Source organism: Brassica napus, chromosome C3 (genome assembly GCF_020379485.1).
Source record: "Brassica napus cultivar Da-Ae chromosome C3, Da-Ae, whole genome shotgun sequence".
NCBI lineage: Eukaryota > Viridiplantae > Streptophyta > Magnoliopsida > Brassicales > Brassicaceae > Brassica > Brassica napus.
The window spans coordinates 26,812,694-26,836,210 of record NC_063446.1 but is presented as its reverse complement, the minus strand read 5'-3'; the positions used below and the strand labels follow the sequence as shown (position 1 = coordinate 26,836,210).

Genomic DNA, 23,517 nt, shown 5'->3' with positions numbered 1-23,517 from the left:
CTGCCACAACAAAGCATGCGGACCCACGTTGGCGACGAAGCACCACCCCCACAGGGTTATACCAGTAAAGCATACAGTCTTTGGCCGCCAGGAACAAGCCACGGAGATGGGCAGTTGTATAAGGGTTATGCTCATGGTTATGACGATGGTTATGCTGCTGGTTATTCAGATATGCAGAGACATGTTACTGGCAGTGGTGTGCCATACTCCAGTGTACCTTCATCATCAAACTACCCCTCAAATCCTTATAACCCGGTATGATAACTTTCCTATTACCCAATCGAAATATCTCCCTTGGCCAAGCCACATCGCGGGTAAAGTTGTTTCTAGAGAGCTCTCACCATCTTCTTGATCATTCATCTTATGTTATGACTTATGAGAACTGCACTTTTGTAACAGTAATGCAAATTTGACTGAAAGATTTGAGCTGTGGCCGCGAAATGGCAAATGCATTTTCTGAATTGACTGATCCCGTGGACCAGGTAATGGGCTGATGCATTCTTCCACACATTTTTTCTGCCTCTTCTTGAATAGCATTCTACATATTAAATGGTCTGCTTTTAGCTATCTTTGTGTTCACTAGATCATAAAAGATTAATGATTTTGAGTTTAAAATATGGTAGAGGACGCGGTTGGAAGAGCAAGTAAGGCAGCATAACGCAAAGCGAGCAGCGGAATCATGACCAAACTTGTATTCTCAAGTACTGATATCAGTTCACTGGTATTGTTTGTTTGTTTCTCTTAAGGGGCTTGGAATCGACAGGCTAGTGATGCTGTTGACAAACTCCGCGAGTATAAGAGACGTCATTACGTTTCCTGTTCTGAAAATTCAGCAGTAACACCTCATGGTAATGCTTGTTGTAGCTTTACCATCTCTTGTGTATCTTTGTTGATTATTTCTCCATCAAGAAGTTGGAAGAAGCAGGTGTAACAAACACGTTTATATAGCAAAACAAATCCATTGAATATTTTTTCTTGATGAGTGCTTGAAACAGAGAGACATATAATAATACATACAAAAGTAAAGTTACATCATGTTGGATGCTCGTCCAGTTTAATCCCATTTGACACTTGTAGTATACAGAATCCAGACAATGGTTGACTTCCACCATTGCAGATACTCTCGCATAAATGAACATGTGATGTTTATGACATTGATGGGTGAAACAATCAGGAACCAACAGTAAAAAACTGATGACTCTGATCAATTGGAATATGTCCTTTCCTAGCGTTGGTCCATGTACTTTTGTCATCTTATCAACGTGTATTTAAATGGTCTTTCGATTCTATCCAAGAGGAGATGTTTATATATTAACAGTCTTCCTCAGCACCCCTTGCTCCTGTCTTGATGAGGGTGTTGCTGTGTAAGATCCAGTACCCTTCTTCATCTGCTTCTCTAAGCCTTCTCCTCACATCTACACATCAGGCTCGTTGAAATTGGAGAACACGCCTCCTCAAGTGTCTTTTTCCACTACTACGGTTGTTGAGGCCAATGATGATCATTATGTTGATGGTTTGTTAGATGAGGTTAGAGAAGAAGATTATGGTACAGAGGAAAAGGAATAAGAGTGCGTCTTTGAGGAGAAACAAGAAGAAGAGCAAGGTCAATGTCATGGTGAGATCTTGAAAAGCAGTCTCAGGAAGAAGGCTTTAGATGGGAGAATGGAGAGGAAGCAGGTACAGTGGGTGGATGTGATGGGGAAAGAACTTGCTGAGATCCGTGAATTCGAGTGTAGGTTAGTCTGATATTTGCTTGCAGTTCCTTTGGTTTCATGATATGAAGATGAAGTCTTGAAGCTTCAGAGTTCTAACCTTTTCAGTATGTTTAGTTAATCAGCATTTGTCTGATCCTTCATTATACTTGCAGTGAAGAAGACGATATCAGATATGATGGTGATAAAAGCTGTGCTTGCATCATTCTGTGATCAATCTACATTTGCTAGCCGGAGGTTACATGATGATTCCAGATACAACATGGCAGTATTCTGTGATGCCTTTAGGATTGCGAAAAGAGTTGTTTCTTTAACCAGTTAGTAAGTTTCTTTCTCGCTCAGATTCAAGTCGCTTTAGTTGTTAAATTTACTATATGCTTTTATCCTTTCGAGTTCTGCAGTTTCTTTAAAACCTAGACAATTTGAAGAACAACACTTGACAATTTATTCAAAATTATTCCAAATTCAACATCTAAGAAACACAATGCTCTCTGGTTCAAAAAATCATTACACTTGCAGATACATTTTTGTTTGCAAGCTAAAGTAATCCGTTTCCCGGTGAGCTACTCTCGTTTCGGAATGTTCATTAATCTCTCATCTTCAAGAGCAAATCTGGTTGGTCTATCTCAGTATCCATATCCTGGAACAAGACAAAGTCAAAGAGATCAGAGATGAAGAAACATGAATGTTCTGATGCTATTGTCCAAGCTTCCATCAATATATTAAGACTAACCTGAATTGTCCATTGGGTTGCCAGCAGGAACTGGCTCTGGCTCCTTGATCTCAACAACCACACAGTCAGACATCAAGAACGTCTTTGCAACCGAGGCGGCATGTTCCAAGCAACATCTCACAACCTGAAAAATGCACAAGTTTTCACATGCTCATTGAGATCTTTATCATCAAATGGTTTAGATAGAAGAGAGTGCTGTGTTTTCGAACCTTTGTAGGGTCAATGATTCCTGCAGCCGTCAGGTCTTCATACTTTCCGGTTGCAGCATTGTATCCGAACTTCACATTATCATTAGCTAGCACCCGTAATGAATATAAACACGTAACTTACTTAGATCAAGGATTCAAGAGCTGTACATGAGTGGAGGTTTAACGTTAAGTCAGTTACCTTCTCGCTAACAACGCTTCCGTTGACACCAGCATTCTTTGCTATCAACTTCAGAGGGTAACTCAGGGCTATTTTAACGATCTCTGCTCCAACCTATATAGTCACAAATAGTCAGAGAAAGATAGTCACAAAGCACAAAGTTATTGGATTACACTGCTTACTTTTTCTTCATCGTTTTCAAGGGTATCCTTGATGGCGTCAACCTTGGCTGCAAGACGAAGCAGAGTGCAACCAACACCAACAACAATACCTTCCGCAACCGCAGCCTGAAACTCAACGATATCATATGATTAAGATAGTCCATGAGTAGTCAGAATTACAAACTCCTCTATAACCCAACTAGCTTAAGAAAATCACCTTTGTGGCGTTAAGAGCATCTTCAACTCTCAGCTTCTTTTCTTTCAGCTCTGTCTCAGTTTGTGCTCCAACCTTAAACCAAAACGCAAGAGCTATAGTTAGGATTCTTATATAGGTTAGAAAAAGCTCATGTGGATACTACTTACCTGAATAACAGCAACTCCACCAGAAAGCTTTGCAATTCTCTCATTCAATTTTTCCTTCTCATACTCTTGCTCTGCTTGCTGTACAACCAATCAACCATTGCCTTCTTAGCATAATAAACTGATATACATAATCTGCAGTTTATCTCGCATTTACCTCAATAAGATTCTTAATCTGTACAACACGCTTGTTCACTGCTTCCTGTGTGCTACCATCACCAACAATGGTCGTCATCTCCTTGGTGAGAACAACCTTAGAGGCGGTACCTAAAACCTCTTTCCCAGCTTTGTCAAGAGAGAGACCAACTTCCTCTCTTATCACAGTCGCTGCACGCACAAACCCCAACAAGATTTTAAACAATGAAATGGTTCTAATTGTTACCCACGTAAAAGGTTTTGTTTTACAGAAACAGCAGTTACCTCCAGTTAGAATGGCAATATCATCAAGGTACTGGCTCTTCCGCTCTCCAAATCCAGGTTCTTTAAGAGCTGCGATCTTCAAAGTGCCTCTAAGCTTGTTAACAACAAGAGTAGCCAAAGCTTCTTGTTCAATATCTTCTGCAATTATCAGAATTGGGTAACCGCCTCTAATAGCATACTCTAGAACACCAACAAGGTCCCTTGCATTGGTAACCTTCTTGTCAACAAGAAGCAGCTGCACAATAAAAAGCTTTGTTAGTCTATCTATCATTCCTGTAGCTGTGAACTAAGAAACACTTACCTTGCAATTTTCATACTCCACAGACATTTTCTCACTGTCTGTAACGAAGTATGGGGAGATATAGCCACGGTCAAACTGCATTCCTTCCACCACGTAAAGGTAATTCTCAGCGCTTTTACCCTCCTCAAGTGTCACCACACATTTCCTGCCCACTTTGCTCATTGCTTCGGCAATCATGTTTCCAACTTCATGTTGGTCAAAAATCAACGCATGCAAGTTGGTGATGGTGAAGAACACGTTTTTTCTCTTTGGTTTTTTGGTTGGTAAGTTTGGTTGTTACACCAACTCACCACCAACTCACAAATCCCCTCCTATAAATACATGCATGAAGGAGAAGGGGAAAATCATCCCAAACAAGAAAAACAGAGAGAAGAAGAAGAGAAGAAGAAGAGAAAAAACGTGAGAGAGAGAGAAAAAAAAAAAAAAAAAAAAAACTTTTTTTTCACAAAAAATCTTCTTTAAGAAATTACGAGTAATTTCTGAGTGTATTTGGGATCGGGGTGTGAGTAGTGAGCTTGTAAAATTTCCCTGGTAAATAATAAAAGATCTATAGCAGGTCTGGAGACGTAGGCAACATTGGCCGAACTCCGTTAACAATTTGGTGTGTGTGCTCCTTTTTCCCGCTCCCATAAATTCTGGTTTTACGCAAAATTTGACCGCGTATTTCCTAACAACTGGTATCAGAGCCTGAGTTACGGTGATCGGTCAAATTTTTTGCGGGGTTACTATTCACGTGAACAGTACTTCGTGAATAGTGAATTTTGTCGGTAACATCGGTTTGTCGACGAAGGTGTTCTAATACACGGTGGTTCCAGAAACGATGGGAGGCGAAGACGGTTTGGCGCACAGTATCGGGAAATTTGACGGTACAGATTATGCATTTTGGAGAATGCAAATTGAAGATTATCTGTACGGAAAGAAGCTTCATCAACCGCTGAGCAAGAAGCCTGAGAAGATGGATCAGGATGAGTGGGAGCTCCTTGACAGACAAGTTCTGGGTGTTATAAGGTTAACACTGTCGAAAAACGTTGCTCACAACGTTGCGAAGGAGAAGACCACGAAAGGGCTCATGAAAGTTCTCTCTGATATGTATGAGAAACCTTCGGCAAACAATAAGGTATTTCTCATGAAGAAACTCTTTCATTTGAAGATGGAAGAAGGTGGCCTGGTTGCCGCACATGTGAACGAGTTCAACACGATTGTCAACCAACTGTCATCGGTTGAAATCGAGTTTGATGATGAAGTGCGAGCACTGATTTTGTTGGCATCTCTGCCAAATAGTTGGGAGCCGATGAGGGCAGCGGTTAGTAACTCTGTGGGTACTCAAAAGCTCAAATTCAATGATGTTAGAGATCGTATCCTTGCTGAGGAAGTTCGAAGGATAGACTCTGGGGAGGCATCAACGAGCTCTGCTTTCAACGTGGAAAACAGAGGGAGAAACCCAGATAGAAATAACCGGAGTAATGGCAGATCGAAGTCAAGGAATGGACGGGGTCAGTCTAAATTCCGACAGCCTGCAGAGTGCTGGAATTGTGGAAAGACAGGTCACATCAAGAAGAATTGTCGAGCACCACCGAAGGAGGAAGACAACACTAGAGGCGGAGCCAATGCAGTGACACGTGAAATCGCTGATGCATTGGTAGTGTCTGTTGATTCTCCGAGGAAAAGTGAAGCTCGTGGTGCAGCTGGAAATAACACCAAAGCGTCAATCTCCTATGTTGATAGCCTAGTCGATTCATGGGTTCTTGACTCAGGAGCGTCATTCCACACCACACCGCACCATAACATCATGGAAAATTATGTTGCGGGAAATTACGGAAAGGTATATCTTGCTGATGGATTACCTTTGGACATAGTTGGTATTGGAGATATCAACCTGAAGATGTCAGACGGATGTGTGTGGAAGATTACGAAGGTCAGACATGTGCCAAAGTTGATGCGAAATCTGATTTCAGTAGGCCAACTTGATGATACGGGGCACGATGTTAATTTTGGTGGTGGAGCCTGGAGAGTCAGAAAAGGTTCCATGGTGGTTGCTAGAGGTCATAAAAGAGGTACTCTTTATATGACGACGAGCTATGAAGACACTGTTACTGTTGTTGAGGATGCCAAACAGACCAAGTTGTGGCATTGTAGATTGGGGCACATGAGTGAGAAAGGGATGAAACTCATGGTGGCAAATGGCGCTCTTCCAGATCTGAAGACGGTGGATCATCAGATGTGTGAAAGCTGCATCCTTGGAAAGCAGAAACGGGTTAGTTTCTTAAAAGGAGGAAGAGAGCCAAAATCTGAGAAGTTAGAGCTGGTGCACACAGATGTGTGGGAACCCGCTCCTGTTGCATCGCTAGGAGGTTCGTACTACTATGTGACCTTTATTGATGACTCCACAAGAAAGGTGTGGGTCTACTTCATGAAGAACAAATATGAAGTGTTCTCGTTTTTCAAGAGATGGAAAACCATGGTTGAGGTTGAGACGAATCTCAAGTTGAAGTGTCTAAGGTCTGATAATGGTGGTGAGTATATCAGCGGCGAGTTCACGAGATACTGCGCTGATAACGGGATCAAGATGGAGAAGACTATTCCTGGAACGCCTCAACAGAATGGAATAGCGGAAAGGATGAACCGAACCTTGAACGAGCGTGCAAGGAGCATGAGATTGCACTGTGGATTACCAAAGACGTTTTGGGCAGATGCAATCAGTACCGCAGCCTTCTTAATAAACAGAGGACCGTCTGTACCATTGGGATTTAAGATCCCTGAAGAAGTTTGGAGCGGAAAGAAAGTAAACCTTTCTTATCTAAAGGTGTTTGGTTGCTTAGCTTATGTTCACATTGACGATGCTGCAAGAAGTAAACTTGACTCGAAGTCTAAAAAGTGTTACTTCATCGGTTATGGTGACACGGAGTTTGGTTACCGGTTTTGGGATGACGAAAATCGGAAGATCATCCGCAACAAAAATGTTGTGTTCAACGAAGAAGCGTTGTACAAGGATAAGCTAAGAGAAGGCTCAGAGAGGAAAGAGCCTGGAGCTGTTGACTTAGAAGATATCCTGACACCGGAGTTGCCACAGGATACCGCAACAGCAGAAGGAGAAATCTCTCAAGACGAGAGTGGTGAGGCTGAAGAAAGTGATGATTCTGAAGTGGTCCCATATACACCAGTCACGGAGTTACGACGGTCAAGCAGAATCATCAGAAAGCCATTAAGATTCTCTCCATCGCTCAACTACATTCTGCTCACAGACAGAGGCGAGCCTGAATGTTATGAGGAAGCTATGCAAGTTGATGAGTCGATCAAGTGGGAGCTTGCAATGAACGACGAGATGGACTCGTTGTTATCCAATCACACGTGGGAGTTAGCAGATTTGCCTAAGGAGAAAGAGGCATTGCATAATAAGTGGGTCTACCGAATAAAAGAAGAACCTGATGGAAGTAAGCACTATAAAGCAAGGCTTGTTGTGAAGGGATTCCAACAAAAAGAAGGCGTTGACTACACTGAAATCTTCTCTCCTGTAGTCAAGATGGTGACCATCAGAACGGTTCTTGGGCTGGTAGCACAAGAAGGTCTGCATCTTCAACAAATGGATGTGAAGACGGCATTTCTTCACGGTGATTTGGATGAGGAAATTTATATGAAGCAACCCGAAGGCTTTGAGATCAAAGGGAAGGAAAGCCTTGTTTGCAAGCTAAAAAGGAGTTTGTACGGCTTAAAACAAGCTCCAAGACAGTGGTACAAACGGTTCGATAGCTTTATTAAAGGCGTTGGTTTCTTGAGGTGTGAAGCTGACCACTGTTGTTACTTCAAGACGCTTGAAGAGTCCTACTTGATATTGCTCCTATATGTCGATGACATGCTGATAGTAGGAGCATACTTGCACGAGATCAATAGCTTGAAGACGAAACTCTCAGAAGAGTTTGCGATGAAAGACCTTGGAGAAGCAAGACAGATTCTAGGGATGAGAATCAGTAGGAGCAAGGAAGGTCTTAAGCTATCACAAGAGGAGTATGTGAAGAAAGTCCTCAAGAGGTTTAACATGGATGACGCGAAGCCAGTTAGTACTCCCCTGGCAAGTCACTTTCGGTTATCCAGAGAACAGTCTCCAAAGACGAAAGATGAGATGGCATGTATGGATAAAGTTCCATATGCTTCTGCTATTGGCAGCCTGATGTACGCGATGATATGTACAAGGCCAGACATTGCACATGCAGTGGGAGTCGTCAGCAGATTTATGAGCAATCCAGGGAAGGAACATTGGGAAGCCGTTAAGTGGATTTTCAGATATCTAAAAGAAAATTCAAGTTTATCGCTATGTTTCACGAAGTCTAAGACGGGATTGCAGGGATATGTTGATGCTGACAATGGAGGTGACATTGACAGCACGAAGAGCACAACCGGGTATGTCTACACCTTTGGCGGTACTGCAATTTGTTGGGTTTCAAAGTTGCAGAAAATTGTATCTCTATCAAGCTGTGAAGCTGAGTATGTTGCGGTAACGGAGGCAACAAAAGAGATGATATGGCTACAGTCTTTTCTAGAAGAGCTAGGCCATGACCAAGGGAAAGGTGTGTTGTACTGTGACAGTAAAAGTGCCATCGATTTGGCAAAGAATCCGGTTTACCATGCTCGGACGAAGCACATACATCGTCGGTATCATTTCATCAGATCAGCGTTGGAAGATGAAATGTTGGTGCTTGAGAAGATCCCAGGAAGCAAGAATCCGGCAGACATGTTGACGAAGGTCGTGCCGTATGACAAACTGAGGTTGTGTGCAACCTCAGTTGGCTTGTCAGAGTAACAAGCTGAGAAGACCTGCTACATTGATCAAGGTGTGAAGACAGATTGAAATCAGTCTTCAAGTGGGAGATTGTTGGTCAAAAATCAACGCATGCAAGTTGGTGATGGTGAAGAACACGTTTTTTCTCTTTGGTTTTTTGGTTGGTAAGTTTGGTTGTTACACCAACTCACCACCAACTCACAAATCCCCTCCTATAAATACATGCATGAAGGAGAAGGGGAAAATCATCCCAAACAAGAAAAACAGAGAGAAGAAGAAGAGAAGAAGAAGAGAAAAAACGTGAGAGAGAGAGAGAAAAAAAAAAAAAAAACTTTTTTTTTCACAAAAAATCTTCTTTAAGAAATTACGAGTAATTTCTGAGTGTATTTGGGATCGGGGTGTGAGTAGTGAGCTTGTAAAATTTCCCTGGTAAATAATAAAAGATCTATAGCAGGTCTGGAGACGTAGGCAACATTGGCCGAACTCCGTTAACAATTTGGTGTGTGTGCTCCTTTTTCCCGCTCCCATAAATTCTGGTTTTACGCAAAATTTGACCGCGTATTTCCTAACACTTCAGGGTTGTTTCCGGCACTAACAGCCGCCACATCAGCAAGTTCACTGTCTTCAACCTATATCTCCGAAGGCATACCATTAGATTATTGACAGATCAAATAGCACAAAAGAGAAAAAAAGAAAGTTACCTCCTTAGACATTAGCTTCAGCTCGTGAACCAAAGCCTTTGCTGTCTTCTCAATGCCTCTAGTGATCAATACAGGGTTTGCACCTTCAGACTATTATACTGTTCTTTTGAGTTTACATCAGAGGGAAGGTGAAAGAAGAATGTACAAACCTTGACACCCTCAGCAATAAAACCCTGTGCAAGAACAACAGATGTGGTTGTACCGTCACCAGCCAAGTCATTGGTCTTTGCAGCTGCTTGCCTTACAAGCTTTGCACCAATGTTCTCAACCGGGTCCTCCAACTCGACCTAAACCACAAGATAACCTTAAGTTCCCAAAGCCGTTTTAAAACGCAATGAAAATAATTATCAAATTCATACCTCTCTAGCAACAGTGACACCGTCATTAACAATTTTTGGAGATCCATACTTGCTCTCAAGAACAACGTTTCTCCCTTTTGGTCCAAGTGTGAAACCAACAAGGTCGGCTAGCTTGTTAACACCAGTCTAATAAAACAAATCCTAATTGTCACTACAGATTCTTACTTGAAGTTTCTTTATGGTGGAACCATCTTTGTTGAAATCCTATACTTTTATCTGTTTCTCATCTGATCAACTTATAATTAAATGGTCTTTGGATTCTATCCAAGAGGAGATGTTTATGTACTGTGGCTATTAACTCTTCCTCGACCACCCCTTGCTGCTGTTATGTTCTTTTCAGAAATCATAACTGTTTTCTTTCCAATCTGAGCACATAAAGTTTGTTATTTGATCAAAGACAAGATTGGTGACTGGGTGTTTCAAAGAACCAACCTATGTTTTGATGAGGGTTTTGCTGTGTAAGATCCAATGCCCTTCTTTCATCTGCTTCTCTAAGCCTTCTCCTCACATCTACACATCAGGCTCGCAGAGATTGGAGAGCACGCCTCCTCAAGTGTCTTTTTCCACTACTACGGTTGTTGAGGCCAATGATGATCATTATGTTGATGGTTTGTTGAATGAGGTTAGAGAAGAAGATTGTGGTACAGAAGAAGAAGAAGAAGAAGAAGAGCAAGGTCAATGTCATGGGGAGATCTTGAAAAGCAGTCTCAAGAAGGAGGCTTTAGATGAGAGAATGGAGAAGAAGCAGGTACAGTGGGTGGATGTGATGGGGAAAGAACTTGCTGAGATCCGTGAATTCGAGTCTAGGTTAGTCTGATATTTGCTTGCAGTTCCTTTGGTTTCTTGATATCTTGAAGCATCAGAGTTCTAACCTTTTCAGTATGTTAGTTAACTAGCATTTCTCTGATTCTTCATTATACTTGCAGTGAAGAAGACGATATCAGATATGATGGTGATAAAAGCTGTGTTTGCATCATTCTGTGATCAAAATCCACTTCAGTTTACCCCCAAGATAAGGCAATGCTGAAAGATTCAAGACGCTTTAGTTGTTAAATTTACTATATGCTTAATCCTTTGGAGTTTCTTTATTTGAAACCTGGACAATTTGAAGAACAACACTTGACAATTTATTCAAAATGATTCCAAGTTTGATATCTAAGGGACACATAACGCTCTGGTTCAAAAAAAAAAAAAAACATTACACATAGCACATAGCATTTGTTTGCAAGCTAAAGTGATCCGTAACCTGGTGAGCTACTCTCATCTCAGGATGTTCATTGATCTCTTGGACTATCTCAGTCCTGGAACAAGACAAAGTCAAAGAGATTCAGAGATGAAGAAACAAAGAGTTTTGATGTTAATTGTCTAAGCTTCCATCAATGGAACCAGAGTCTCAGGACTAACCTGAATTGTCCATTGGGTTGCCAGCAGGAACAAGCTTTGCACCAATGTTCTCAACCGGGTCCTCCAACTCCACCTAGCCAACAGAAACAAACATTAAGATTTCAAATGCCAATTTAAAAAAAAATTGAAATCAATTACCAAATGTCATACGTAAACAATCAAGAGGAACTACTTCTTGATACCTCAACTGCAGTGTCTTCTTTTATCTCTTTGATATCACTGAATCGAAAAAGACGATGCATTGTGCCGTCGACAAGCAGCAGCGTTGCTCCATGATGAGCACAATCATTAATTTTCTCAACGATCCCCTTGTAGGAGGATCCCTTGTGCGTTGTTACACACATCCTTTTACCTGCATGAGAAGTTAAAAACAAACAGAGAAATAGTAATCCGAAATAAAGCAACATCTCTATTCAAGTTCGATGCGACACGAAACAGCCTTCAAATCAATGCCAGAAGAAGAAGAGAGAGAGAGAGATAGCTTACCTTTCAAAGCAACACCGAGTTCAAATTTCCCGCCATTAGACATCTTCGTTCTCGTTCTCGGAGTTCCTAATCTTCGTCACTTCTTTCTTTTTCAACTTGAGTAAACTAGTAAGGAGTTTAATATACTTATATACCTAGTACAATCCTTTTCTCCTGTACAAGGCCGGCTCAATAGAAACAAGGCCTATGGGCAAATTTTTTTTAAGGCCCTTCCGTTAACAATTTTTTTTTTCAAAACAAATATTGTTAGAAAACTAAATATTTAAAATTATTTAAAAAATAACTATTCTATTTATTTTTATTAACAATATAATTGAATATGTTATATTATCATATTTTATAGTATTATCTGATTTAATAAAATGAAAAAATGTTGTAAAAAGAAAAAAAAAATAATTTTGATATTGGAGCTGGAACGGTCGCACTGAACGCCCCTACACTACACAAGCCTTGCTCCTGGTGGATATATCGGTAAATGAATGAATTTATTTAGTATCTTTTTCTGAATAAATGTTAAATTTTATTCATTAATAGTATCTTTGGTTAGACTTATAGTAAGAAACTAAGTGTTTTATCTGCACATAACGGATATAATTTACAAATATTTATTATTACGTTTATATTAAATTTACAAATTTTAAACTTCTTACTTAATTATTTTTTATTAGACAAGATTGGTGATTTGGTGTTTCAAAGACCCAACATATGTCTTGATGAGGGTGTTGCTGTGTAAGATCCATTGCCCTTCTTTCATATGCTTCTCTAAGCCTTCTCCTCACATCTACGCATCAGGCTTGCTGTAACTGGAGAACACGCCTCAAGTGGCTTCTTCCACTAGTGTTGTTGTTGGTGATGATGATCATTTGTTGATGCACATGTAGAAGAAGGTGTTGATCATGTTGATGGTTTGTTGAATGAGGTTAGAGAAGAAGATTGTGGTTGTGGTGTAGAGGAAAAGGAAGAAGATTGTGCTTTTGAGGAGAAACAAGAAGAAGGGAAGGTCATAGTCATGGGGAGATCCTGAAAAGCAGTCTTAAGAAGGAAGTTTCAGATTCAGCAGATGGTGGGACAATGGAGAAGAAGAAGGTACAGTGGGTGGATTTGATGGGGAAAGAACTTGCTGAGATCCATGAATTCAAGTCTAGGTTAGTCTGATATTGCTTGCAGCTTCTTTGGTTTCTTGATATGAAGATGAAGTCTTTAATCAATTGAAGCTTCAAAGTTAGAAACTTTTCAGTATGTTGGTTGAATGGCATTTGTCTGATTCTCCATTTTACTTGCAGTGAAGAAGATGATATCAGATATGATGGGAATAAAAGCTGTGTTTGCATCATTATGTGATCAGTTGAGTTTAGTTTTACCTGGAGATAAGGCAATGGTGAAAGGTGAAGAAGCTAGTCCTGTTCGTCTTGTGGCTTTGGCTTTGGAATCCATCTACATTGAGGTAGTACATATAGTAGAATCTGCGGTTGTGTTCACCAGCCAATCTACATTTGCTAGCCTGAGATTACATGATGATTCCAAGTATAACCTTTCAGCATTCCGTTATGGTTTCAGGATTCTGAAAATAATTGCTTTCTACTACACTTGTTTCTTTGACCAGTTATAACTTCTTTCTCACTCAGATTCAAGAAGCTTCACTTGTTGACTTTATAATTTGCAGTTGCAGTTTCTCATATCTAAGACGTCAATATTTTGAAGAACAGTACCGACACAATTTATTCAAAATGATTCCAAATTCGATATCTAAGAACACATTCTGCTCTGGTTCAAAAAATCATTACACTTGGCACAACAACTTTTGTTTGCAAGCTAAAGTAATCCGTTTCGGAATGTTCATTTATCTCTCATCTTCAAGAGCATATCCGGCTGTTCTATCTCAGTATCCATATCCTGAAACAAGACAAATTCAAAGAGATTCAGAGATGAAGAAACATGAATGTTCTGATGCTATTGTCCAAGCTTCCATCAATGTACTAGGACTAACCTGAATTGTCCATTGGGTTGCCAACAGGAACTGGCTCTGGCTCCTTGATCTCAACAACCACACAGTCAGACATCAAGAACGTTTTTGCAACCGAGGCCGCATGTTCCAAGCAACATCTCACAACCTGAAAAATGCATAAACTCGCTCATGTTCATGGAGAACTTTATCATCAAACCGTTCAGCAAACAGAGTTGTGTTTGTGAAAAACTGACCTTTGTGGGGTCGATGATTCCTGCCGCCATCAGATCTTCATACTTCCCAGTTGCAGCATTGTATCCGAACTTCACGTTATCGTTAGCTAGCACCTGTAATGGATATAAATACATTTTGCCAAGCAACTTAGATCAAGAGCTGTACATAAGTGGAGCTTTTAACGTTATGTCAGTTACCTTCTCACTGACAACGCTTCCGTTGACACCAGCATTCTTTGCTATCAACTTCAGAGGGTATCTCAATGCTCTTTTAACGATCTCTGCTCCAACCTATACAGTCACAAATAGTCAGAGAAAGATAGTGCACACAAAAAAAAGTTCTTGGGTTACGCTCCTTACCTTCTCTTCATCGTTTCCTAGGGTATCCTTGATAGCATCTACCTTGGCTGCAAGACGAAGTAGAGTGCAACCACCACCAACAACAATGCCTTCCGCAACCGCAGCCTGAAACTCAATCATAATATGATTAAGACAGTCCATGAGTAGTCAGAATAACAAACTCCTCTATAACCCAACTAGATAGCTTAAGAAAATCACCTTTGTGGCATTAAGAGCATCTTCAACTCTTAGCTTCTTTTCTTTGAGCTCTGTCTCAGTTTGTGCTCCAACCTTTAACCAAGATGTAAGAGCTCTACTTAGGATCACTAAACACAGTGACGATCACATGTATAAACTGTAAAAAATCCCATGTGGATACTATTTACCTGGATGACAGCAACTCCACCAGAAAGCTTTGCAATTCTCTCATTCAACTTCTCCTTCTCATAGTCTTGCTCTGCTTGCTGCACAACCAATCAACCATTGCCTTCTAAGCACAATAAAATGTTATACATAATCTGCACTTTATCTCACACATACCTCAATTAAATTCTTAATCTGTACAACACGCTTGTTCACGGCTTCCTGTGTGCTACCATCACCCACAATGGTCGTCATCTCCTTGGTGAGGACAACCTTAGAGGCGTTACCTAAAACCTCTTTCCCAGCTTTGTCAAGAGAAAGACCAACTTCCTCTCTTATCACAGTTGCTGCACCCACAAAACCCCAACAAGATTTAAACAAGAATGCACATTGATTGCTACCCATATAAAGGTTCTGTTACAACATCAGTTACCTCCAGTTAGAATGGCGATATCATCAAGGTACTGGCTCTTGCGCTCTCCAAATCCAGGAGCTTTAAGAGCTGCGATCTTCAACGTGCCTCTAAGCTTGTTAACAACAAGAGTAGCCAAAGCTTCTTGTTCAATATCTTCTGCAATGATTAGGATAGGGTATCCGCCTCTAATAGCATCCTCTAGAACACCAACAAGGTCTCTTGCATTGGTAACCTTCTTGTCAACAAGAAGCAGCTGCACAGTACAAAGCTTCGTTAGTCTATCTATCATTACAGTAGCTGCGGACTAAGAACACTTACCTTGCAATTTTCATACTCCACAGACATTTTCTCAGTGTCTGTAACGAAGTATGGGGAGATATAACCACGGTCAAACTGCATGCCTTCCACCACGTAAAGGTGATTCTCAGCGCTTTTGCCCTCCTCAAGTGTCACCACACCTTTCCTTCCCACTTTGCTCATTGCTTCAGCAATCATGTTTCCAACTTCAAGGTTGTTCCCGGCACTAACAGCCGCCACATCAGCAAGTTCACTATCTTCAACCTATGTTTCCAATGGCATAACCATTAGATCCTCTAGCTACAATTTTTTGACAGATCAAAAAGATAGTTCCAAGAAGAAAATTACCTCCTTGGACATTAGCTTCAGCTCGTGAACCAAAGCCTTTGCTGTTTTCTCAATGCCTCTAGTTATTAACACAGGGTTTGCACCTGCAGCCACCACCTGAGAAAATACAAACGGTAATTAAACTGTTCTTTTGAGCTTACATCAGAGAAAAACTGAAAGAAGAATGTACCAACCTTGACACCCTCAGCAATAAAACCTTGTGCAAGAACAACGGATGTTGTTGTACCGTCACCAGCCAAGTCATTGGTCTTTGCAGCTGCTTGCCTTACAAGCTTTGCACCAATGTTCTCAACCGGGTCCTCCAACTCGACCTAACCACAAGATAACCTTAAGCTTCCCAAAGCCGTTTTAAAACGCAATGAAAAAGGTTACCAAAAATTCATACCTCTCTAGCAACAGTAACACCATCATTAACAATTTTTGGAGATCCATACTTGCTCTCAAGAACAACGTTTCTCCCTTTTGGTCCAAGTGTGACACCAACAAGGTTGGCTAGCTTGTTAACACCGGTCTAATAAAACACAGACTAATTAGAAACCAAGAAGAAGTAAACTAATGAGAGATAGAAAATTCATTAATACACATTCTCACTTGAAGTTTCTTTATGGTGGAACCATCTTTGTTGAAATGCAACTCCTTGGCTGCACAAACAATGGCAGGACGGGGTCTTCTTGGGCACACATTCTGTCTCCTTCCAAATGAGCTTGAAGAGATAGAAGTCGCAGAAGAAAGCTTGGGGGAAATGGGAGCAACCAAGGGACCAAGTGAAGATGTAGCAGTGAATATCGATGCCATTGTTCACTTATTACACATTGAAAAGTCCAACAGTCAGATAAACATTATTAGTAAACCAAACACTCAGACAAGACCAGGTTAAACTGTATAACCACCGAACATGTTAGCATTACCTAATCAACCTAAGCCAGAAGAACATAAACCCAGATATAAAAAGCAATGCTTTTTCAAAAACTAGTTTCGCTCATGCACCAATACTTTATATACTTCTTGTCTAACACAATAGGTGAAACACAGGAACTCACCGTACGGTATAACGACGGAGAAGTGGAGGAGATATCCGCCGGAGAGTTTATTCCGGATAAGGAGGAGTAGGTTTTATCTGCTGGTTTCTCTTTGAAGAGTGGCACTTACTAGTTGCTTCTGGTTATTTTTTTTTTTGGGCTGGTATAAAGGCGCAATGGTCTCTTTGCTCTTGAAGCTTCGAGCTAATCGTGACCGTTGGATGTATTGTTGTTTTGTCTTCTTATTGTAAGAACACTCTGGAACGTCGGATTTGGTAATCGGATCCTGAGTCATTTTTCCGGGTTGGCCTGCTCTGATTAGGGCCTCTTGAAATAGGCTCATTTATAATAGCCTTGTAATCTTCAAATTGGCCCATTAAGAGCGGTTAAAGTACCAAATAGGTGCATGTATTTTTTTTTTTTTAATATGAAAGCTCGATTTTTATAATATGCTATAAGTAGATATAATTTAAAAATATATTTTTACAATGAAGAAATATTTTATTATATTAAATAAAAATATTGTTTCTGAGTTACAAACAAATCACTCTATAGCTTTTTGTTTCATTAAAAGTCTAGGAATAAATAAATACAGCTTATTTTCATTTCCACATTTTTTATTTGTTTGTGCGCGCTTATCTATTTACGAGATTACCATATTTATCGACGAAGGAAACTTCGTGGTAATTACCAAAAGCAGACGGTCTAGGTCCAAGTCTTTATAATAAAAGAGGAAATAAAATCTTAGGGAAGAAGAAACAAACTAAAATAGTGGAATTAAAAAAAAAAAAAAAAAAAAAAAAAAGAGGGGCGTTTGTGGATCTATTTGAATCACTCGAGGCAAAACCCTTTTCTCCTCCTCCTCTTCCCCCAAACACACAAAAACCCTCTCTCTCTCTCTTTGGCGGCTGCGCGGCCAAATTCAAACCCTAGATTCCATCTGTGATTCCCTCGAGGGTTTCTATCCACTCACTCACTGTTCCGGAGAAGGATCTATCAAATTCGAAATCTGGTTTTATGGCTACCGTTGCTTCTTCACCTGCTGATCGTATCCTTTTTGTTTACGTTCTCTCGATCTGTGTTCTCTGTTTACCGATCTCTTTGTTTTTGCGTTATTGGATCTCGAATTGAGCTTCGTTCTCGATTTGACTGATATTGCTTAGATTTTAATTTGGGTTTTCTCGATATCACTGCTGGTGGCTAAAGATGTTTGCTTTTCACTGTTATTGTGGTTGTTCCCTTGACTCAACTTTGTTTTGTAGAATCTGCTGATATGTTGCAGAACCTCTCCTTGGACTCTCAAGCAAAAGCAGCTTCGGAGATTCCTGAGCCAAAGAAGGTGTGGAAGCAGCTTCGTTTTTTTTTTTTTTTGTCTATGTTTGCGACTTTTTTTTGTTGACAAGCAGTCTTCTTTTTGTGCAGACTGCTGTTTACCAGTATGGAGGTGTGGATTTAAACGGTCAAGTTCCTTCCTTTGACAGATCTTTGTCACCGTTGCTTCCCAGTGACGCCGTCGACCCTTCGGTTTGCTATGTTCCTAATGCGTATCAGCAGCCCTTTTATTATGGTGGGACGCTTCATCCTCTTCCCATTTACAATCTAGAAACATCATTTTGCAAGATTGTTACCAGTGTGCTTAACAATGTTTCTTCTCGTTTCAGGATATGGGAATGGTGACTGGAGCGAATACACTGGCTACCAAAATCCTGAGGGTGTTGACATGAATTCTGTAAGTGTATATGCTTAATTTGCTCAACCTGCTCTGATTAATCGGTTGGATATTCTCACCAGGGAATTTATGCAGAGAATTTCTCTTTTCTATCCTCAGGGCTATGGGTATGCAGCATATCCTTACTCTCCCGCAACAAGCCCTGCTCCGCAGGTTGGCGGAGATGGACAGTTGTTTGGAGCCCAGCAGTACCAGTATCCTACCTTTTTCCCCACTGGACCAGTATCTGTTGCTACCCCTACCCAGGGAGATCTCGCTGCAAACAAAGCTGGTGGTCTGAAACCTGCGGAAAGCAAGAATGTTGCATCTGCTGCTGGTATGACGAAAGGAAGCAATGGATCTGCTGCAGGGAAACCAAATAACCAGACCGCATTCAACACCTCAAGCACTTTGTATGGAAATGGCGCTTATGCAGGGGGTTATGCTGCTGGTTATCAGGACGCTAGATTTAACTATGATGGATATTATGGTACTGGTTATTCAGATGTTCAGAGACCTGTTGCATCCTCCTATTCTAAGGCAAACAGTGTAAGGAATCAAAACTACCGCTCAAATTCTAACTACACGGTATGGTATCTTTCTTTGATCTATTGTCTGTTTTATTGGCGTAAAAATTGGCCCTCAATCAATGTTCTCTGTGCAGGGTGTGCACCAGCCTGCATCAATGACAGGCTACGGTACTCATGGATACTACAGCAAGATGAATCAAAGCAAGTTATATGGTAACTATGGTAGCTCGGGGAGATCTGGTCTGGGCTTTAGTTCTTCTGGGTATGATTCAAGAACAAATGGAAGAGGATGGGTGAGTGCAACAGACAACAGATACAGAGGCTTTGGAAGGGGTAACAGTTTCTTCTACGGAAATGAGAACAACGCAGATGGTCTGAACGAACTTAACAGGGGACCCAGAGCCAGGGGCGCAAAGAACCAGAAGGAAAATTCAGAAGATAGCTTGGAGGTTAAGGAGCAGACTAGCGAGTCAAATGTAGCTGAGTCTGTGGAGACGGAGAACACATGCATTGTTCCTGACAGAGAACAGTACAACAAAGAAGATTTCCCGGTGGATTATGCGGACGCTATGTTCTTTATCATCAAGTCCTACAGTGAAGATGATGTGCACAAGAGCATCAAATATAACGTTTGGGCTAGCACACCAAATGGAAACAAGAAGCTTGCTGCAGCATACCAGGAAGCTCAGCAGAAACCTGGCGGCTGTCCTATCTTTCTCTTCTTCTCGGTGTGTATATTATCCTTAAATGCAGTGCTTTTTTATACTTCTTACTTGATGATATCGAGTCATATTCACCTGTTTTATTGTTTATCAGGTCAATGCAAGTGGACAATTTGTTGGGCTTGCTGAAATGATAGGACCGGTTGATTTCAACACAAATGTGGACTGCTGGCAGCAAGACAAGTGGACAGGCTCTTTCCCTCTCAAGTGGCATATTGTGAAGGATGTTCCAAACAGTTTGCTGAAACATATTACCCTTGAGAACAATGAGAACAAGCCTGTCACTAACTCCAGAGACACCCAAGAGGTATTAGACCCGTAAAGCTTTTACATCTCTGTAAGTTATGTTCTCGATTTGGTTTCCATGTGTTGAAGTTTCTTTTGTGGGATCGTGTTATATAGGTCAAGTTGGAGCAAGGTTTGAAGATTGTGAAAATTTTCAAGGAGCATACTAGCAAGACTTGCATTTTGGATGACTTCTCCTTCTATGAGGTTCGACAGAAGACTATCTTGGAGAAGAAGGCCAAGCAAAACCAAACCCAGAAACAGGTAGGAACAAGATCCAGTTCTTTAAATCTTTTTGTAGTCAGGGTGTACAAGTCGAGTGTTTCCTCTGACTGACATGTAAATGAACTAAATCAACAGGTTAGTGAGGAGAAAACTACAACGGATGAGAAAAAGGAAACCGCTACTGCTGATTCGGCTAATAAGGAATCTCCTCCAGCTGCTCAAACTACCGGTGGTGTAAAGGTTGATGAGAATGGGGCTGTTGCTAAGCCAGTTGTTGCGGTGGCAAATGGTTGCTAGATTAGTCAGACGCTACTCGCGGCTCGAGCATAAAACGCAACTAGAGAGAAGAAGCTATGAACTGTCCCGTTTGCAGTTTCTCTTGAGAACGAGTGCCGTGAGCTTTGAAGCAAGGAAAGACCGACGAGACCTGTTTCTTTGCCCTTAAAAATTAAAAATCCCAGTTTTTTTTTCAATCTTTTCTTGTTCTTGTTTTCACCTGTCTTTACAACTTTCTGTTTGTTTTTTTTTTTTCAATTTTTCATTATCTGTTGCTCCTCCCTGTAAAATTGCTTGTATGACCTGCTAAATAGTGGGAAGAAGTAGAGAAAAAAAGGAGATAAAAGCAGGGTGGGATTTGTTTTCATTTATGTTGGTATTTTAGGCAGATGAAAGTTCTTATCTTTACCGTTTATGGGTTCAGACTTGCTCTGTTTGAGTGTTCTTCAGTAGAATCTGAGTTTTGGTGGTCTTGGCCTCTTTTCGCCTTTCTTTCTTATGCCACTATCCAAAGTTCAATCTTTCTTAGTTTAAAATCTTCAATGTAAGATATGATTGGGTACAAAAAGAAAAGAATGCTATTGTACTAACCAATCTCCTACAATCAGCTGTCACATGTAATCCTTGATGAACAATGTTTTCCTTTTAATGAGCAGACACTTGGCTACTCAACACAAGACTTGTTTACTTCTGGACACTAACCTTTCTACATGCCAACCAAGAACAAGGCAAGTTTCATTTCTGGTCAACCCCATATTTCGCCAATATGTTGAACTTGAGTATTCTACAGTCATATTTGTAGATATGTGATGGATATTGTAATCTATCATCATCACTTTTTATATTTGATTAGTGATCTTGAAAGTCCCCAGTCTTTGTTTACAATTTTGGATAATATAAACAAGACTTTAGATGCTGCAGCTGCAAATGCAGTTCAGTTTGTACTTTTAAACAAGTGTGGCGTGCCTTGGAACCCAAAAAACAACAGAACTGGTCTCCAATTTGTGTATTTACAATATTCTATTAGAATCATGAACCAGAATACAAAAGTGGGAGTATGGCTACTTCAGAGAGCCTTTGTTTCCGAGGGGGGGGGGGCTAAATACCCTATAATTTTGTTTTGCAAGGAACAAACCTGCAGGTTCATGCAAGTATGACAGTTTGGTTCATGCAAGTATGACAGTTTGGTTCATGCAAGTATGACAGTTTGGTTCATGCAAGTAGATGTCGAAACATCAGTCATTACTGTCATTACAAAACTTATTAGATTAACGTGATTATCATTTTTTTGTTAATTAATCATGTCATCTAAATAAAAAATGATGCGAATCAGTGGCTACATAACAGGGGGGCATGCCCCCAATAATATTTCAAAATTCTATGTGAAACACGGAATAATTTCAATTATGCCCCTTTGTTTATAGTAACTTACCCTTAATACTTTAGATAATTTTAGTTTTGCCCCCTACAAAATATTTCTCTGCATCAGTGGCCGCCGCGATCCATGAAGTTAGAAGCATGTACTTGAGATTCTCTTTCTTTTATTTTCGCTCCTTTCTCTTGTGTATATTGGTTAGAAACATAGAAACGTAATTGTTCATGCCAAGTATAAATAAATAAACAAAAAATTTAGTATTTTATAAAGTAGTTAATATTAGACAATAGGAAAAAAAAGGTTAATAGATATTATATCACCAGGTCGCTCTCACCACGGTCACGGTTGGTGATAAGTCAACGTAATGCTACATGAGCGGGTGTTGACTTTTTAGTTTTTTTTTTTGAAAGCATGTTGACTTTTTAGTTTCTCATATTTTTCACCTTATTCTTTTGCATGCTGAAAATTCCAGTGTTTACCATCAATTTGGGTTATCAAAAATGACAGGACAAGAGTGTAATAAAGGTATCTTGATCGTGAGGCTGTGGTGGCTGACAAGTGAAAAATAGCATATCGAGGTACCTTATAGGGTGATCAAGACAACTCAGACAAGCGAGCTTGCTGCAGAGACTGCTTTGGAGATGCAGGTATAAATATAATCGAGTGTTTCTATCCTCTCATATATACGCTCCTTAAACTTAGCTTTTCAGAAGAAGAAAAAAAAGAGGAAAATGTGTCTATTAATATAAAAAATTCTCGACAAAAATGATCAAGAAAGAAAAATAAACAATTTTTATAACCGGTTGGTCTTGCCGCCATGTTTCCCAGCCGGTGGTGTTCTACTAGGCGGTGTTTCAATGGTTGCGCCTGTATAAATAAAAATTAGTTTTTAGTCATACAAGGAAATATATAACACACCATATACAATATTGGGTAGATTTCATTAACTGTATTTAGATGGAGCTGATCTATATGTATATATTACTAACCCAGTTTGCGGATTTTGTATGGCTGAGCCGAAACCATATAAGATGATGAGAAAACCAAAGAAAGAATCAGAAGTAAAGCAGTGAACCACAAGTTTATCTTCATTTCATCTATCTTTTGTGTTGATATCAATGATATGTAACGCTTACGTATATATGTGTGTATTTATATGAATAAAAGATGTGAATAAGTTAAATCATATATCAATAACTAATCAGATGGGGCTCTCGGATATTTCATTCATAATTTTAATTTAAACAGTTGATGAGACAAAGTCTCTCCAGATATTTTTTTTTTTTTGTAACTGAAGTCTCTCCAGATATTGCTCTTTTATGATTCACATATTATATTGGGGACGAAGTTATGGAGAAGTTTGATAATCTTTAAGCTAAAATAAACATAAAATACCGAGACAGAATTAGAGAAGACTAGGTCTCTGATTCTTATGACTAGTTTCGTCGTCCCTGCGCCCAAGCGCGGAGCCGGAGACAATGATGATGCTTTGATGAAATTTTTATGTTTGTTTTGTGAATATTTTTTGTTCGGGTTTAAACCGAAAATGGTCAGGATTGAAATTTGTAAATCTCCCAGCATGATTGAATTGATATAAAAATGATTAGGAATTCATATGCTTTTGATATTTCCATATATTATTTTAGATGATGTTATCGAG

General features: G+C 40.1%; 5 protein-coding genes and 1 long non-coding RNA gene across 6 annotated transcripts; 3 read left to right on the top strand and 3 right to left on the bottom strand.

Annotated features, from left to right (window-relative positions):
* Positions 1-271: 271 nt before the first annotated feature.
* Positions 272-968, top strand: LOC106356090. Its single transcript, XR_001271965.2, has 3 exons — positions 272-314; positions 400-482; positions 624-968. It is a non-coding gene; the product is annotated as an uncharacterized LOC106356090 (long non-coding RNA).
* Positions 969-2,775: 1,807 nt separating this feature from the next.
* On the bottom strand, positions 2,776-4,425 carry LOC106357512 (chaperonin 60 subunit beta 2, chloroplastic-like). Its single transcript, XM_013797173.3, has 7 exons — positions 4,054-4,425; positions 3,753-3,987; positions 3,490-3,659; positions 3,336-3,413; positions 3,190-3,261; positions 2,994-3,098; positions 2,776-2,925 (listed from the first exon to the last, which is right to left on the bottom strand). The coding sequence occupies exons 1-7, from the start codon at positions 4,228-4,230 to the stop codon at positions 2,776-2,778; spliced, it is 987 nt and encodes a 328-aa protein (XP_013652627.2). The 5' UTR covers positions 4,231-4,425.
* A 5,102-nt stretch (positions 4,426-9,527) lies between these two features.
* On the bottom strand, positions 9,528-10,234 carry LOC106357513 (chaperonin 60 subunit beta 2, chloroplastic-like). Its single transcript, XM_022704318.2, has 4 exons — positions 10,187-10,234; positions 10,053-10,091; positions 9,888-10,013; positions 9,528-9,815 (listed from the first exon to the last, which is right to left on the bottom strand). The coding sequence occupies exons 1-4, from the start codon at positions 10,232-10,234 to the stop codon at positions 9,594-9,596; spliced, it is 435 nt and encodes a 144-aa protein (XP_022560039.2). The 3' UTR covers positions 9,528-9,593.
* Positions 10,235-10,278: 44 nt separating this feature from the next.
* Positions 10,279-11,185, top strand: LOC106384298 (the record flags this gene model as incomplete). The annotated part of the gene is made up of 2 exons (XM_013824286.2): positions 10,279-10,694; positions 10,814-11,185. Coding segments are annotated over 2 exons (474 nt in total), but the record flags the coding sequence as incomplete, so codon positions are not given.
* Positions 11,186-13,470: 2,285 nt separating this feature from the next.
* On the bottom strand, positions 13,471-16,926 carry LOC106389120 (chaperonin 60 subunit beta 2, chloroplastic). Its single transcript, XM_013829313.3, has 15 exons — positions 16,758-16,926; positions 16,309-16,518; positions 16,103-16,228; positions 15,891-16,028; positions 15,718-15,813; positions 15,391-15,633; positions 15,091-15,325; positions 14,835-15,004; positions 14,681-14,758; positions 14,514-14,585; positions 14,316-14,420; positions 14,154-14,246; positions 13,977-14,069; positions 13,765-13,888; positions 13,471-13,670 (listed from the first exon to the last, which is right to left on the bottom strand). Exons 2-15 carry the CDS (start codon positions 16,510-16,512, stop codon positions 13,657-13,659), a joined length of 1,791 nt encoding a protein of 596 aa, XP_013684767.1. The 5' UTR covers positions 16,513-16,518; positions 16,758-16,926; the 3' UTR covers positions 13,471-13,656.
* A 549-nt stretch (positions 16,927-17,475) lies between these two features.
* LOC106357510 (YTH domain-containing protein ECT2) lies at positions 17,476-20,897 on the top strand. The gene is made up of 9 exons (XM_013797171.3): positions 17,476-17,784; positions 17,999-18,075; positions 18,159-18,303; positions 18,398-18,465; positions 18,565-19,032; positions 19,109-19,702; positions 19,791-20,003; positions 20,099-20,245; positions 20,342-20,897. The coding sequence occupies exons 1-9, from the start codon at positions 17,754-17,756 to the stop codon at positions 20,501-20,503; spliced, it is 1,905 nt and encodes a 634-aa protein (XP_013652625.2). The 5' UTR covers positions 17,476-17,753; the 3' UTR covers positions 20,504-20,897.
* The last annotated feature ends 2,620 nt before the right edge of the window (positions 20,898-23,517 follow it).